This window comes from Pundamilia nyererei, unplaced genomic scaffold, assembly GCF_000239375.1.
Source record: "Pundamilia nyererei isolate P.nyererei 1_Seehausen unplaced genomic scaffold, PunNye1.0 scaffold00010, whole genome shotgun sequence".
Taxonomy (NCBI): domain Eukaryota; kingdom Metazoa; phylum Chordata; class Actinopteri; order Cichliformes; family Cichlidae; genus Pundamilia; species Pundamilia nyererei.
Window position 1 is genome coordinate 6514898 of NW_005187411.1, and position 17199 is coordinate 6532096.

The 17199-nt window shown below is 40.3% G+C and overlaps 1 protein-coding gene across 2 annotated transcripts; it reads right to left on the reverse strand.

Moving 5' to 3' along the window:
- Positions 1 to 40: 40 nt before the first annotated feature.
- Positions 41 to 15747, reverse strand: aspg (asparaginase homolog (S. cerevisiae)). 2 transcript variants are annotated; one of them, XM_013908473.1, is made up of 17 exons: positions 15238 to 15747; positions 11507 to 11630; positions 10709 to 10744; positions 8686 to 8797; positions 8438 to 8563; positions 8265 to 8348; positions 7936 to 8062; positions 7729 to 7841; positions 6065 to 6250; positions 5844 to 5957; positions 5628 to 5747; positions 5384 to 5479; positions 3707 to 3870; positions 1834 to 1920; positions 1202 to 1301; positions 1048 to 1113; positions 41 to 948 (listed from the first exon to the last, which is right to left on the reverse strand). In XM_013908473.1, the coding sequence occupies exons 1-17, from the start codon at positions 15485 to 15487 to the stop codon at positions 880 to 882; spliced, it is 1974 nt and encodes a 657-aa protein (XP_013763927.1). In that variant the 5' UTR covers positions 15488 to 15747; the 3' UTR covers positions 41 to 879. The 2 variants fall into 2 exon arrangements, with proteins under 2 accessions (XP_013763927.1, XP_005724166.1); XM_005724109.2 differs by lacking the exon at positions 10709 to 10744 and having other exon boundaries at positions 15238 to 15746.
- Between the last annotated feature and the right edge of the window lie 1452 nt (positions 15748 to 17199).

A 17199-nucleotide genomic window follows, 5' to 3' on the forward strand; every position in this document is an offset into this window, starting at 1 on the left:
ACACACACAGACAGACAGATAGACATAACCACTGCTTTTCTAGTCTAAGTGAGCACTTTCTTACTACAAGCCATATGCACTTAATCACACACGCATTCACACAGTGCTTTTCTCTATACCTAAACACTAACACTCTCATGGATGAATCAAAACTCAGGGCTCATTTTTGCCCAAGGTTAAGCTGACATGCAGACTGGATCTAACTACCAACCTTCCAGTTGGCAGATGACCTACTCTATGTCCCGAGCCACAGTCGACCCGGTTATAATATAATATATTGTTGGCACTAGGAGCTTTTCCGATTTCCTTTTGCAGTCTGCTTGTGTGTCAGTTCAACCAGTGGGATCTGAGCAGGTGTGGGTACATGCAGGTGAACAAGGTGTGTGAAGACCCAAAGAGTGAGTGCATTAACCAAAATGCTATGTGGACATAGTCACCTATCACCTGACATAAATTTAGGGTTTTAATTTGATTTTCAAAAGGAATCTATTTGTAAACTATAACTGAACAGGAAGTATGGAATTATTAAAATATACTTCTATTGGATGTCCTGGTTACACCAGAAACCCAGACCCCAAAAAAAGCCCCCTTCCCCCAGGTTTTCAATCAGCATGCTAGCTAATGGCTTTCCGGATCAGAGCCATTTCTCTGTAGATTTGGCACGTTATTCCCACCCAATTTGGTGACCATTCCAAGTGTATGCAATTCCTCTTTAGCACTTTGCGCTGAGACACACAACCCAGTGACAACAGGTCATGATGGATAATAAGCAAAAGGTATTGTAGACAAAGAAACAAGGGAGCCAATGCAGTCATGCACAGGGTTTGATCTCATGCTGAGTATGGGGAATGTAGACACAGGGAAACACACACACTTGGGCTACATCTTTTTTACCTCTTCCTCATCATCATCATCATCATCATCATCATTAAATTCACCCAATACTTTCTGGAATTAAACAAAGTAATTGAGAGAAAATTATAGACAGAGAAACCAAGCTTGCCCTGCAGAAGAGTAAAGCTGAAAAATGGAGAAAACAGAGCATACCTTTGATTTTTTGCTCTCGAGTCGGAGCAAAAATGCTACCACATCCTTTTTGCCGACAGCTTGTGCCTGTGACAGGCGATGATGGAGAAGTTTTTTTAACTTTGTGAACTGCTAAGTGTTAATAAAATAGAAATATGCCTTCCTACAAACCCACCACTTGAATTGCAGTCTGCCCATCATAGCCTGGTTGATTTAAGTCTGCTCCAGCAAGGCTCCAGATTTCCAGACCATCCAGGTCACCATTGGCTGCCAGGCTGATGCACACAAAGTAAAAGCATTATTACAGCAACAGGATTCATTTTTCCAAAATCAGTATTAATATAATATACACTGGGCAAAGAACAGCTTGTGTAAAGGAAATTTGTGGAAAGACTGCAAAAGCATATCAATGGAACATTCAGTATTACTGAGCCACATGAGCCACAGGAGCTTGAGGTTTATCTTCATAGTGACACATGCAATGCTTATCATATGAAAGGTGTGTTCCTGAAACTGGAAATTGGAACGGTCTTAACAAAACCTGTTTAGTGTCTCGGGCAGATTAAAAAAAAAAAAGAAAGAAAGGGGAAAAAAACAACACGTACTCACTGACACTACAGATAGAGAACAGATCTGAAGCTATGCAGTTAGGGAGCATTCCTACAGTTTGTGTAAGAGTGGGACAACTGGTTGCACCTGTGTCAGGTGTAGGATGTAGGATGTAGATGTAGGATGGGTCATTAGTGACGGTGGAGCAACGAAGTGGCTGTGTACAATTGTTACAATACTTCCTTTTTTGTGTCTGACCTGCACATTTCAGTTCCTGCTTCCTCCAACTCATGTCTGGAGAAATGAGCTCCGGTCTTTCTCAGCAGCTTCACAACTTCCTTGTGTCTAAGTTAGAGAGCATGTAATCACAGAGTTATTGTTACTGTATATCACCATTCACACATGCACTCTTTTCTATTAATAAAAGGGCATCGCAACTGATCACTTTTCTGTAACTCTTGCAAACCTTAAGACAGAGCTAGTAACATATTCCACATGGTACAAGTTTCAAGGAATGTAATAACACAACACAACATTGTGACTATAAATCTCTATCTAATTGCAGTTGTATTAGGACATTAGATTATGGTGCATTTTTGCTATTCTCAATCCAAAAGTCAGGTCTTCCCCTCTCGGTGCCTGTGTCCAATCGAGAGCAGCTGTTGCAGCACACACACATAGACCCTGCTATTAATGATGGGCCCAAATACTCAGAAGTTTGGCTAGACTTCAAGAGAAGTGATGATGACAATCTCAGTTACAACAAGCGTGACGAGTCCTTTGCACGTGAACCAAATAATGCTCGTGCACTCCATCTCCATCTCTTAGCGAGATGCCAGAGAGCCTATATCTCATTAATAAAAGGGCTTATGTTTAATAAGCATATTCGTTTGAATCAGAAGAAACAGACATAACTACCTATTAAGTGTAATTAGATATAATGCTAATTTTAAACAACATTTTCATTCACACTAATTTAGACTTGGAGCGAAAGAGTCTGTGTGGCAGTAATCGTCGTTTGGCAAGTACGAACAAGTTTGTTGTCCCCCGCAAAGAGCCGCCCATGCAGGAGTCACATGCAGTGATTTTCACGGTGACAAGAAATGTGCATTAAAAGGAAAGGCTGAAAAGTTTCCACAACTGACCCGCAGGCTTTCTGAATAAGACCTGTGTGACAAAGCGACAGGGTAAGCTAGTAAGAGCTCAATTTTGTGCCTAATTGTTTAGCTGTATGGAAAGCAACAGCCAGAGAACCTATTAGGGACTTCCTGCAGAGCATAAAGAAGCCAGTAACTCTCATCAATGAACCGGGGAGCAAGCTGGTAGGACTGGTTCAGAGGGCACTCCCCACATTTCTTTCAGGTTTCTCTCTCTGTCCTCTCTGCCTCTCCTTATATGGGCATTAGGCTCTTACTACAGTATGAAATGTGGCTCACAATGTGCTCGCGCATCCCTGACAGCAACTTAAAACTCCACTTTTATTACTTTTGTTATTTCAGTGAAAATATTAAGAAGGGGAATAGCTGCTCAAGCTGTGCAGCACATTACAGGAAGTGTAACAACAGGTGTCTGCGCTCCAGTGCATCCCTCTGCCATCACAAAGGCAACAAGTCCACACTTGCAGCACCAACCGTTGAAAGAGATGAGCCATTTGTCGCAGCTCTGACACACACAACGTTTTCACCCTGAGGCTCAACATAGCCCTGAAATGTTACGCCTGGCTATTCCCTGACAGACGTTTAGAGCAACCTCAGTGAATGACACAAAATTAAAAATACAGCTTTGGTAAAAATAAACACTGCCTAAATTGTCAGATGACAATTAGCCTAATTAGCTTATAATTATTGCCCGGCCTCTAAACTCCATTACGAGCCCCTTCCTGGTTTCACCCTCCCCCCAGCCGCTGCTGCTTTCTTGCCATTTGAGCAAAACCTATCAGCAGCTCATGTAATGAAGTCCTCTCTGTAGCAGCTATTAAACATATTTGCAGGAGATCCTCAGATGTCTAATTGCCAAGAGGGGGGGATTTAAATTGTTGTGTTTGCAAATTCATAAATGACAATATTACTTTAACAGCAAGATACAGGCAGACACACTGGCCCTTACTGTTTCGAAACAAGACAAGTCTTACCTGAAACGCACAGCATTGCATAGGGGTGTGTCGCCATAGCGATCTTTAGTGTGGACCGAAGCTCCATGACTCAGTAGGTACTGCACCATTTTGAGGTGGCCCTCACAGGCAGCAACATGAAGGGGTGTGCGTCCATCGTAGTCCACCAGACATAAGTTACTGCCCTGTGGAAAGGGAAAATCCTCAGTGTGTGTGCTGGTGGTTTAAAGGTTAGTGTGGTGAGATGATGTATTGATTTTATTTCTAATCTATATTTGTTCTTTTTGTTTATTTGTTTTGATTTAATCTTTATTTATACGGGTAATCCCAGTGAGACTCAATGCTCAATCACAAGAGAAACCTGTTTCAGACAGCGTAACAAAATTACAAAAATAATAATAAAAAATCTCCTGAAAAAGACTAAAACTTGAGTGTACAACTAGAATGATCGAAAAGCCTTACACCACTGCTAGATTTGGGCGATGCCAAACCTGTGGCTGATTTTTTTTCCACTCATCTGAGGATCTAAAGTGCCAAACTGTTTGAGTAGTAGTCTTCAAGAATACTTCTCCAGGCTTCTTGAAGGACATTCAAAGCTCTTCTCTGGATGTTTGCTGCTTTTTGTTCCATTCTTTGTGAGGATGATCCCACACTGCTTCAGTAATGTTGAGGTCTGGGCTCTGAGGGCCAACCCATGCCTGGTAGTGTCCCACTGTATTTTTGTTTGTCTTTATCCATGTATGCTTTTAGTTTGACAGTGTGTTTGGGATCACCGTCATGCTGAAAAAATGAAGCCGTTGCCAATCTGATGCTTTCCAATTAGCATTACATCGGATCAAAATTTGACAGCACATTTCTGTGTTTATAATTCCATCAATTTTGACAACGTCACCATCCACCGTGCTTGTATTCACTCACTGTTGTAGCTCTCTCTCGATCTCCTCTGTAGATACTGACAATGATTTGAACCAAAATTTTCAATTTGATCACTTCTTAAGACCTGCTGCTACCGATTTTAACTAAATTTCTTGTCTAATGTGGTATATCTCAGCCCTTTCTCCCTGCTTACTTTCCTTAAGAGTGGCTGCTTGACAGCCGCCCTTCTAAAATTTCTGCAGAGGCTTCAGTGAACATTAGAGGGATCATCAACTGGAAGGTTTTTGCTGGATTTTCTTTACTATTTCTTAAGGACATGACTTTCAAATACTGTTCATCTGCTGCTTTTTTATGCTTGAATGATTCATGGGTCAGTGTTAAGTGACTTAACAAATATACAAAAAATAAAAATAAACAAGGTCTGGACCAAAAATGAGTGAAAAGCAGCCAATGCCCTTACGTGAGGGCAGAATATATTTTTGAAAACTTCAAGGTAATCTAGGCAGCAGCTGCATTCCAGTCAATCCACATACAGACATGTACATGCGACTGTGGAGACAACTCTAGGCTTGCCATACCAGTCTGTCCTCTAGTTCTGCTTGTCTGAGTGCCTGCGTGTTGACTACACCGCTCTAATACAAAATGGAAGTGTGACCCTGAAAATGTTTTGAAAATCTACCAGTGGGAAAAGTTTTCCAAAGTTCAATGACCTTACAGCCAAACATGACCAGGAAAGAAATGGGTAAAATGTGTTTGGAGACTCAAAAACAGGAAATAATGATTAACTTTACAGCATGTGGTGAAGGTCGTAGGATCGCTTACCATTTCTTTTAGGGCTTTTAAGGCCTCAATGTCACCGATCTTAGCAGCGGCGCATGCCAGCGTGGGAGTCAGAGCATCTCGGATGGCTTCCAGCTCCTTTTGAAACCAGATTCCAAGAATTTTAAAACCCGCAATTTCTCTGAATATGAAAACAAGTCATCAAGTATGGCAAAATGACAAGCTCCTAATAACCTAAAGTTAGCCCCAGAGCTGAAAGTCTGCGGAAATGCACTGCTACCCTTACCTCTTTGCAGCTGACGCTTAGAGACTTGGCAATGACTTGGATGAAACGGCTGTCACTCAGGCACAGTTTGGCTCCTGCCAAGTCAGCGATCATTTCACCTCGCAGGTTCTCTGCCATCATCTGGACAGAGTCACAAAAAAAGAATAATCTTTTAGCACTTTGTTACTTTAAAAACTTCCACATAATGGAAAAGAAAGTGTTGAAAGTGCCACCAGCCTTTTTCTTCGCCTCCAGAGCAAGCTCCTTCTTGGCCAATACGTAGGACAGTTTTGACAGCGCAGCCTCTGGAGTCATGTCGCCTCCTGCTATCAGGCCGGCTTCTATCAAGACCTGTAGTATCAATCACAGGAATAAGTGACCTGATTGATTCATTCTCTCTCCAACTCAACTGAACATATTAACAAGACTGTGATTAATTACCAAGCGTCATGAACTACCTTGCCAGTGGCGTAGGATGTAGACACCGACCCCCTCAGACACTGCGTGCAGTTGATGATGATGACACCGGCATCAGTGGCTTTCTTTAACTGTTCCAGGAGATCAGGGCGGTTATCGGGGGCATTTCCGCTGCCGTAGGTTTCCAGGACCACTCCTTCCATGGGTGGCTGCAGGAAAGCCTTTACCTGGACAAAGATGAGCGCAGTTTCAGGTTATAAACACCCAAAATTTATGGCCATCTTAACTGGCTACTCAACTGTGCAGAATCAAGATGAGAAATTAGTATTCCGTGTTATTTTTCCTGCAGCCCCTTTAACTCCATGCAACCCATTCACTCTCCTAAAAGCCCATCTGGTGCCATCTCTGCAACCAGAGTATCTCAGTCGCTGGTTGGTTGGTTGGCACTGGGAAGCCCTACACCACATCATTAGCCATGGCATATGACTAGAATGGCAGAAAGGAGAGCAATTAATCTGAAGGTGTTAGCAAGCATAAAGTCACTTGGCAAGTTTGTGCCAGTTACCATAAAATGCGAGAAGAAGGTGACATTAAAAGTTCCAGGTTCACTCAGTATTTTTTGATGCGATAAGCAGTTTGACAAGAAAGGTGTGACGCAGATTATCAATGAAGCTCCCGTACTGCAGAGTGCGGACACACGAGAGCCAAGTGCCTAATCAAAACGGTGCCTCATAAAAGCAGTTAAAGGCTGTAAGAAAGCCTTGATAGCAGAGTTGGGCAGTGGGAGCAGATTGAGACAGTAAAGTCGCTCCCCCAGCAGACGCTGCAGGGGGAGGTGCAGCTAAATGTTACAGTATCTGTAGCAACCCTCCCTCTTTACAGGGTGATTGGACATGGCCCATAACTCCGTCTCATCTTTCTCTGGCTTGAGCTTTGATGGCAGCTTACATGACTGGGAAAGTAACAGAAGAAGGCTAATAGCGCAATTACATTGAAGTTAACTATATTTTATTGCAGACAAAACAACAGTCTGTTACCTTTGAAGAACAGGTGATCTCGACTACATTTTAGTACAACAGAAAAAAAGGAGGCAATTACAACTTTCTCGACTTAAAGATTTGCACCATGCCGGCAATTTTAACATACTCATTTCAGCACTTGACTGCATGTCATTTGGTTTTAATTGGAAACAGCGTAAGTAAGCTGGAACCTCTGAGGCTTAGAAATGAAGCCAAGGCTCAAGTCCAAATACTGCAGTTCCTCAAGCAGCCAAATGAGGCGGTCTCAAAATGTGAGAAAACAGACTCCCGTGTTTAAAAGGACAACATCGGAGAAGACAATACGACTGCTGAGTTACATGAAGCTGGCTGTTTGTTCATGGTGCTAGTGAGTGTTTTAATCTTTTTTGTGACCTTAGCTGTAAGGTTGTACAGGGTTGCATTTAAGACTTAAAGTTATACACAACTGTCAGGGCGGCCGCTCTGAGTGATTAGTGAGGCACTCTAAGGAGCAAGCTGTTTAGTTTTTATCATTTTCATTCTTCTATCCAAATAATGACAAGCGGTAGCTTCAGAACATCTGCTAAATATTCCAAAATTACATCCATGGTCCACTTCACAGGCTACACCAGTAGCATTAAACAAAAAATGACATTTTATACCACTTTAATAAAAAGTTAAATAAACTACATTTCCCTGAAACTTACAGTAGACGCAGTGATTCCTGGGAATAGCCTAAGCAGGCCTACGTTGCGGTTCAGCTCAGTCTTGACTTGAAACTTTGCTGTGGTGTTTGCCCTCCACACTGTATCCCAGTTGACTGGCGGAAAAGTGAAAAAAACCCAATAAAAAAATAATCCTTTAAAAACAAAAAGTGATTTCTTTTCTACGTAAGCAGTTTATTGGTTCCTTACTTGTAATATCCACTTCAGCAGTGGCCAAGGGGGCCAAGTTAGGAGATGAGAATGCATTGAAGCTCCCAGCATCCACTTTGGTCACACGATTCCCTCTGTAGAGTTTGTTGTAGAAATACAGGCACACCTAACAAATGCATGTTCATAAGATGAACTTAATAATTTATTTCTTGATTGATTAAATCACTAACATATAACAGAGTTAAGAGAAAACAAAGCAACAACTGGCTATCAGGGTATTACATTCAGTCAGTTTCTCTCTCACAATCCAACATTTCTAATAAGGTTTGCAGTCAATTAGCAGCTATAAACCATCTTCTTTATCTCACCTCAGGAATGACAAATTGTCCAGCAATTAGTAATGCCCCAAGTAGATTGTCTCTGCCATCATTCCTCATCTCATAGATGGGTACCTAAAGACAGAAAGTGTCTCATTTTAACAAAGCAGTAAACCCTGGTTTATTTGTTGGTTAGTTAGTGACTTGAGGATAGCAGCTCTTACCTGTGAGCCCGTGAGAATGATCGGTTTGCCCAAATGCTCACACATAAAGGACAGGGCAGAGGCTGTGTAAGCCATAGTGTCTGTGCCATGAAGAATCACAAAACCATCGTAGCTTTCATAGTTTCTCTGGGGTGAAATAAGAAAATAATGATCATAATGGAGATAATTTCACATGGCCAGATAGATTTTAAAAGCAGGATTTAAGTAATATAAAGGCACAACAACAAATTAAAAAGCGTAGCAAGTACCTCAATGTCCTTTCCAAATCTACCCCAGTCATCTGTGGTCATATTGGAAGAGTCCAATAAAGGATTGTACTCCAAGATAGTGTAGACTATCCTCTTATTTTGTTTACTCAGTCTGGAAGAGAACAGTCCAGTTTATCTATGAGCTGCATTCTCTATATGAACATTTACACAAAGCCAAACAGTGACAGATTATACAGCCAATAATAAAGCAGCGGTGTTGGTCGTTCCAAGTACAAATATTCAACTTCAAAAGTTCACGCAGTCAACAAGCAATTAAAGTCTTTACTGGGATAAATTATTACATATTATGTATTGTGGTGAACATTTAATAAAAGCTGGATCAGGTTCTGGTTAAAGGGGAGATGTGAGCTTAAAGAAGCGTAAGGGAATGTTAAAAACGCTGACTTCAAAATCCGTTTAGCTGGGCCTTCTGTCTGAGCAACAGGGCGCCAAAACCTGTTTCAGGTTTACACACACAAAGAATTTTCAAAGGGTAAAAGGGAGGGGCAAAGTCACACAAGTTAGACAGTGCAGCACTTTAAAAGTTAAGCATTTTTGTTTAGCACAGTAGAGTCCCAATTTCCTGCACAGCTACATGACTGAACACTTACATACATTTATGGATACAAGATAGCTTATCCGATATATTTTGAAGGTTCTTTGGTGACTCGTATCATGTTGGAGCAAAAGCCTGTATTTCTTTTTCATTGCAAATAATAGGGAGGGAGTCTTTCATGCATACATATTTATGCTGCCTGTAAGTGCAGTTTAACGCAGGCATCCCACAGCCCCACCTGCCACGCTCCATGTAAGGCAGCGTGACTGACTGAAAAGCCATGAAGCGATTTTCTTTTTAATCTCCCTTTTAAAGAAACACCGTAGAACACCCCCCACATTACCATAGGGCAGCCTTATAGCATAGAGATAGGAGGTGAATGGAACAGCAGGGGGAAGAGCGGGTGAGCCCCAGTCCATCCAAGCAGGGGTCCTATAGACACTCTACTAATTAGCCTCAAGTCGACACATGACCCAAGAACATATGTTGTCGATCTTCTAGAAGAAAAGTGCCTAAAAAAAACACTATTCAAATCACCAATTATTCACATATCTGGCGGTGTGTCCTAAGGTTTAGCAAAGCTACACATTACCATACTCATGCTAAGACACTTCATATGCTCAGAATAATAAACGCATGGAAGGACGCTGGAGGTGGAAGCAAACAGCCCTGTGGCATTGCCTCTCAACATCACATGAATAAAGCTTTGCAGTTAATCAATAAACCAATTCCCCTCTGAAATAATAGACGTAGGATCAGCTCTTGAATAAGATCAACGGTATGCCTATTAAATTTGCATGTGAGTTTAATTCAGTTGATATGAACACTGCAAACTCAAGGATGAGCAAGTGTTAAGACGTGCTGAACACCTAAAAACATTCAAGCAGTAGAATATTAATGAAAAACATAAGAAGATGGCATATATATATCTCACAGATAATAAAATAACGAAGTTCTAACAACCTATCTTTAGAAAATACTTACCATTTCAAGGGCCATAGATACCTTGATATCTTTACTATAATACAGGACTAAACCCACTTTTATAATAGCAGTCAACATGAGGCCAGAGAGGAAATTAGTGTCTCTGGAAAAGGCTACTTCTACTGACGATGAAGACCCTAAAGGGCATGTCAATCGGCTCCGAGCCCAATTCACTCAACTGCACACAAGCATGAGAAAACAAGACAAAATAAAGTTAAACATGCAACACTGCAATCTATCTTTTGCTTATATCAGAAACGAGACGCTATACAGCTGCCTTGTTAGTTACAGAGTTCAAAATTAGCCGGAGTAAGAGACACAGAATTACTTCAAGCAACACTTTTTCCAACTGCCGAAAGACACGTAGGCATGCACTTCCCAACAGGGAAGCACACCCAAGCAAGTGGTGTTAAGTACAGCAGAGACATCAAACCAATCTCAAGCAGGGAGAAGTCAAACACAATGCAACCAGTACTACAACACCCGTGAAAGTGCAGGTCGGGATGGGGCGCTGGCTTCCTGTTAAAGTGACAAAAGCAGTTAAGGGTAATAAAAATAAGTGCATCTCTTAACAGGAATGTAACTTGTTTTATTTTCAGCCTCTGCTTTTCCAGATAGGAAACATATCTTGCACTGTGTGCAGTTACCATCTTGGGCAGATCCAAGATATAGGGCGATTTAGCCTGTATAACGAATGCTCTTGCAAAAACACCTGAAATACATTCTATCTCACTGTCCTCAGGACGGTCTGCACATACTATAAACACAAAGTTTGGATCTATAAAGATCCAAATAGCTGTCAGGTTTAGCCATTCAGGAAAAGCACTGCACATTAGATGAAGTGCAACATTTTTTCACTGTGAAGTGAGACGGTCTCAAGTTAAATAAATGACATAATTAATGTAATAAATTAGGTATAAAGGAAATAAAAACACACAGGATTTCAAACTTTAGTTCAAAATAAGCAACATTACAAATTTACATGCGATCCTTTTCTTTGTTGTTGACCTACTCTTGCTCTGTCAGTAACACAGGCCTCACAAGATGCTAATAATGAAGACAAATTATGAGCTAAATAATCCCGTGCCTCGTGGCTGTGACAACAGAAAATACTGTTAATTTTCTGTTTTCAAATAAGGATAAGGAAACATGTTTAAAATATTACAAACACAGTTATGTAGTCTTCCTCTGATACATATGGCAACCAATAGTACAGCATGTGGTTTCTTTTTGTTAAATACAGATATATATATCTACATGTTGACTAATGGGTGCACTTACGGCAGGACCAAGGTGTCAGATCCATAGTATTCATACATGCGGGTCTGGTGAGCATATGTCTCATCATGGAGGATGGGCAGCTTACGCAGGCTCTTCACAAAAGCATTGGCTTGTGGGGCAAGAACTGTAGGTTAAAGAGCAGAAAAACAACAGAGATTTTTAATGTTTAACAGTTTGCTTTTAGTAGGATTACTATTAATAGAAAGCGAGCACAGTGGATATGCTGTCATCTCAACACCACAACAACACTCTCATACTGAACCCTAGTGGTTATTGTAAAAAATAACATTATGGCTGGAAATACACTTGAAGCACACTTTTAAAAACACATGATCTTCTTAAGTATAACATAAAAGGACAACATTAAATGTACTATTAGAAACAACAACACAAAGGTTAGGAGACAGAATATAATATGGACATGCAATCTTAACTGTCAAGCAAAATAAACACATACATTGAACTCACACAAATAATACAGCTTTAAACTGGCAATCTGAATAACTGATGATTATCATATTTCAGTTAACAATCATTTCTGTCCGGCACATGGCCTCACATTTGATTTTAGTATAGTTTAGTATAAAGAGGAGTTCCTGATCGTCCCAGTGAGTGAAAGGTTGCCTACGTACTGTGACTGGAAAACAAACCCAAATCATCACCCCTCCACCACCGTGCTTGACGGTTGGTAAGGTGTTTGGGTTGATATGCTTTGTTTGGTTTTCACCAAATGTGGCGCTCTGGATTTAGTTTAGTTTGGTTTGTCCAAAGGACATCGTTCCAGAAGTCGTGTGGTTTGACAAACCTAGGCTATACTGCCATGTTCTTTTTCTGGAAACCCTTCCAAAAACGCCATATTTGTTCAGCCTTTTTATACTGTACAAACAAACTTAACATTGAACACACTAACCAAGACCTGTAGCATCTGAGAGGTAGCTCTTGAGTTTTTTGCAATTTCTCTCTTGCACAGTCTGACTTTGGATTGAATTTGCTGGGGATCCAGGCATCTGTCTTGAATGTTTTCCACTTGTGAATAATCTTTCTTACTATAGAATGATGGACCGATGGAATGGTGGGCAGCAACAATTCCTTCTCTAAGGTCATTCATATTGTGTTAACACAAACTTAATCCTCCACAACAGCACTTCATGATGACCAATTAATCAAGTGCAATTTGTCAGCAGTGGCTGGCTCGTAGTTTCCCTCTAAATTGTACGGAAGCAACAAGGGTGTAGTTACATTATCACAGGGCTGTAAAGAAGTCGTGTGAAAACTATTTTTCATATGACTGTATATTAAGGGAGCTGACCTACAGTTAAGTCCGTGCAATTTTTGTTATTTGAGCCTTTTATCAAAACATATTCAAGTTACAATTACAACCAATATGGGCTTAAAATATGACTAAAGTAATACTTTCAGCTTTAATTTGAGGCTGTTTACATCCAAACTGTAGGAAGAGTATAGTAATTACAGCTCTAACGGCATAATGTATTTGGAAGCAGTTGCTATAAAACCCACAATATGTAATCAAAGAAGCTCTCGATTCAAAAACCAGACCATCTTTAGGCTCCAAAAAAAACCCATCATAGAGACAATGGGGATATTATAAGTGGCCAAATCAAAAGTGTGGGACATCCTAAGAAAAAAGGATACACTGGTCAGCTCTGTAAATAATAAAAAGGCCTGGACCCCCCACAGATCACCATAGCTGTGAATGGTCACAGCATCTTTTCCATGACAAAGAAGAAACCACTTCAGAAAATCCATGTAAATGAAAAAGACTCTCCAGAAGGCAGGAATATCATTATCCAAGTCAGCCATTAAGAAAAGACCTCGGAAGACCTTCATCACAAGCTCCAAACTATTCACTGCGTTCAAAACAGAAAGGCTAGAATTAGAGCGATGGAGAAGGCTTGGAAGCATGAGTCGAGCAAAACAACACAACGAAGGCAGTGTGTTGGCACTGAAAAGATTTCAGTCATTTACTAAGCTACAATGAAGTTACAGTGTTTGATGTAAGTATAACAGTGTCATATCAAATCTATAAAATCATTTTATTCTTAATTTAATGTCTAAAGAGTGTATTTAATTTAACTTTTGTTTATCTGTTGAAAAACAGACCATAAAGAACATACCTTGGCATAAAACTGAGGAAAAACTGGTTTTGGGTGTTAGTGACATGAATATTGATGAAGCCTGAGCTGGGAGAACGCCAGGGTGTGGGGAGAGATTAGATGAGGAAAAGATCTTTCTGCTGTGGTATAAATCCTGTGATCACTTGTCAATATCTCAGTTGGTCAACAAACCACCTTGATCTACTGTACACTGCGACTGATCTAGCACTGTGTTTGATGAGTTCACTCTGATTGTTGGGCTCTATTTAGCTATAAGTATAATATACGTATAATACAAGTGTGGATGATGACCCTCGCCTAAATGGCTTTCCGGCTGCTTTTTTTCTTTTCTTTGCTACCAGAAGATGGATGGTATATATTAGCATATTATCGTATGCTATGTTATACCCCTAATTAAAGATTGTGAAATTATTATGTAGTTTTAGTTTGTATTATTCTCCTGAATTAGAAGAAGGTGATAACTATTACAGTTATTAAACTGATTTGTATTGCATTAGACTGCTGATTCTGTGTGAATGAATGATATTGTTTTATGATGCATTATACTGCTGAGTTATAAGAAACACTGTTTTCAGAGAGTCAGGACCTTGCTTTTTCTGATAGTAGAGGAGACAGACAAGGCCATAAGTCAGGCTCGCTTGGAGTTAGAAAGAATGTGAATGTTTAGGTTTTTACAACTAGCTGGGGGCCACTAGAGGCTATAAGAGTTTGAGTAATCCTCCACCAGTTTGAGATTTTGCTGTGACCCTCTTCATGCATGTCTCCCCATCCGGATGGTTTGTGCTCATAAAGTGTTGAATTGTATGTAATAAAGTAATTGTTGATTGAGCATTTATCCACAGAGTATTGTCCTTCCTTCAGCCCAAAGGTCAAAAGAATTGGGAGGATTTAACAATGGCCTTGCATCATTCTCATATCTACTCTATTGTGTACAAAGTAATGAAAGGTATTTGTCCAAATATAGTTAAGGCAAGTTCAGCTTATTTAGAAAATCCATAACATATAAGAATATTTAGTTGTATTGCAAATGTCAAAGCAATGAATAAACCACAAACATGAGTAGGTCGCTTATTATGGATTGAAAAATAGGGACAGGTGGTTTTTAAAAGTCCGAATACCGCAGATGTTGCACAGTAACTAATGTCAACATTCAGTTATTCATTGAGAGAACCTGTTTTCACTGTAGTACGTTTGGCGTTGGCTGCTCTCCTGTTTCGAAACTTAAGTCTGTTGTAAAACCCTGAATCATGCGCAGAGTAAATACATCTGATCTCAACTTTCGTCTTTGCATTTCTGTTCACTAAAACCAAGCTTCATTTAGCATCTTCATTTCCATGTTCATTCACAAGACCAAGACAGTCTGCTCATGTGTACACCGGTGTAGTTTATTTGGAAGGTCGCCAGTCGCACATGGCATCAGCTGTGTAGGTAAGCTGTTTACCCCAAGTCTATTTTCGGATGCACGTGCAGATTGTTGTCACGCCTCGTGTTCAGACCCACATGCAAACATGCAATAAGAGGAAGCCACCGGCTATGCTAGCTAACTGCTACAGAGGAGAACAACGAATAATTGATGACAATGATTGCCATAGCTACCGTCTTCATGAAGAGTCATGCCGATAGTTCCTCCAGTATTGATAACGAGGACCCGCGCCTCCGCGGCGCAAGGTGAGGTTACCAGGTCGGCGTTCTCAATCGAGTTGCAACTGGACAACTTTCTCCTTCGTCCTGGATGAAGCTGAAGACTTCGTGGAGGGGAAACATCATTAACTTCTATCAGATCCAGAGATGGTTGTGACAAAGCCCGCGCGAGAGATGTGAGGCCATTGGTGCTGGAGTCCGCCATGATGCTTTTCGAAAGCCCCGGCGCTGTCTCTTTAAATGCGGTAGCTAAGAAAAGTGTTCAAAACCCGGGTTTCTTTATTGTTAGCAGGGTTACATGAGGATCGTCTGCCTTTATACACGGAGAGCGGCTTTCGTCGTAGTTAAAACGGCTTAGTAAACAGAGGAGGGACTCATTGTTACCGTTATGTTTTCATTTCCCCACCCACTTAAACTCTTCAACTTCTCGGACTCCTCAGAGCGCACTCTGACGTCAGTGACGTGGGCGTGTTCTGCGCGAGTCTCTCAGTAATAAAGTTTTGGTCTTGGTTCAAGGAATTTTTATTTAGGCTGATCTACAAATTCTACGCAGTGAAGAATTCTGTAGAAAAGCTAAAGAATGACCTAGATGTAAACTCTTTATGCGGACAGTCTCCTGATACCGTGTGCCCATCATGTTCATGTTTTCATATCTTTATATGGAAATATTTTATTTGGCTGATATGGTTATGATTATATTATGAATTATAACCACAGCAACCAATAATGAGAGTACAATGACACTCTCACCCCCTTTTCCTGTTCCTGCTGTTACAACATGTATCATGCTGGCGATTTAACTTACGTTGTTACTTAACGGTTTGCAATAAAGTTGTTGAAATATACTGTGTCTCTTGAGTGTAGAGTACATTTGTGAGGGTGACTTTTGCAATACTTAAATAATAGTTACATAAAATATGGTATGTAACCTTATAGCCTTGTAGTTATGTGTATACAACATAAATCCCTCGCGCCACACTAAAAATCTTCTGGGTCAAAACCAGCACCAAACTGATCTTTTTCTGTTATAAAGCTGCAGATGCACATTTTATATCACTATCAAAGTAGTTACTGGAGTAAAGCACTTTGTGTGGTACTATTTTAGTAGTCTCAGAGTGTGTTACCTTCAAAAAGGTTAATGTTTGTACTACCAGGAAAAGATTTTGTGTTTCTGTGTATGGGGGTGTGTTTGGGTGTGTGGAGGTCAAGCAGTGTCCAAATGCAAAGCAGTTCAAAACTTTTCTGTCTTCCCTAAATGACTGCTGCATGCATGCTCAAACTAATGGAATAAAACAAAACAAACACAGTTTTAGGGAGGAACTATAAAAGATCAAACCTAATCGATCCTTTTGACGTACACTGACCTGTCTTCTGTTTGTCATCCCTTTCATTTCGGCTCCATGAGGGCCCCAAGGGCAAATAGCAGCTAAACTGTGTTTTCCTATTTGCACAGTGGGTCTATAAACCTGTGTGAGATAAGATTTTCAGAACAAGGCTGATGATAACTGCTGTCGCTCTTCTCACCTTGATAAGAAGCAGTTTACATAATAAATGTATATATTTTCATACAATTCATTTGGATCTCCTGAACAATTATTTCCACGTATAGAAAAACTGTTCTGATAATAACTTCCAGAACAATTCGACCTTTACCATTCAAAGCAATTCTTACAGGTAGTAGCTGTATATTGGAAGGAAATCTTACCATTACAATTATTGTGTATTGTAATGTATTGTAATGCTTTTTGAAATGTTATCCATCCATCCACCCACAGTTTCTTTTACCTGTTTATTTAATTTGGGTACTCTGTACTCAAAACAGTGCAGTAAAATGCACCCAAACAGCATGAGAACTAATTATTATGCCATTTTTATTTAGTTGTCTCTTTTATTTAGTTTGTTTTTTCACTGTGCTCA

Coding starts and splice junctions, on each gene's coding strand:
- aspg (XM_013908473.1), bottom strand. CDS start 15,487: ATGGCGGACTCCAGCACCAATGGCCTCACATCTCTCGCGCGGGCTTTG. Junction 8,349..8,437: donor TCATTCTCACGGGCTCACAG/GTAAGAGCTGCT, acceptor TTCTGTCTTTAG/GTACCCATCTATGAGATGAG. Junction 7,842..7,935: donor TGCTGAAGTGGATATTACAA/GTAAGGAACCAA, acceptor CTTTTCCGCCAG/TCAACTGGGATACAGTGTGG.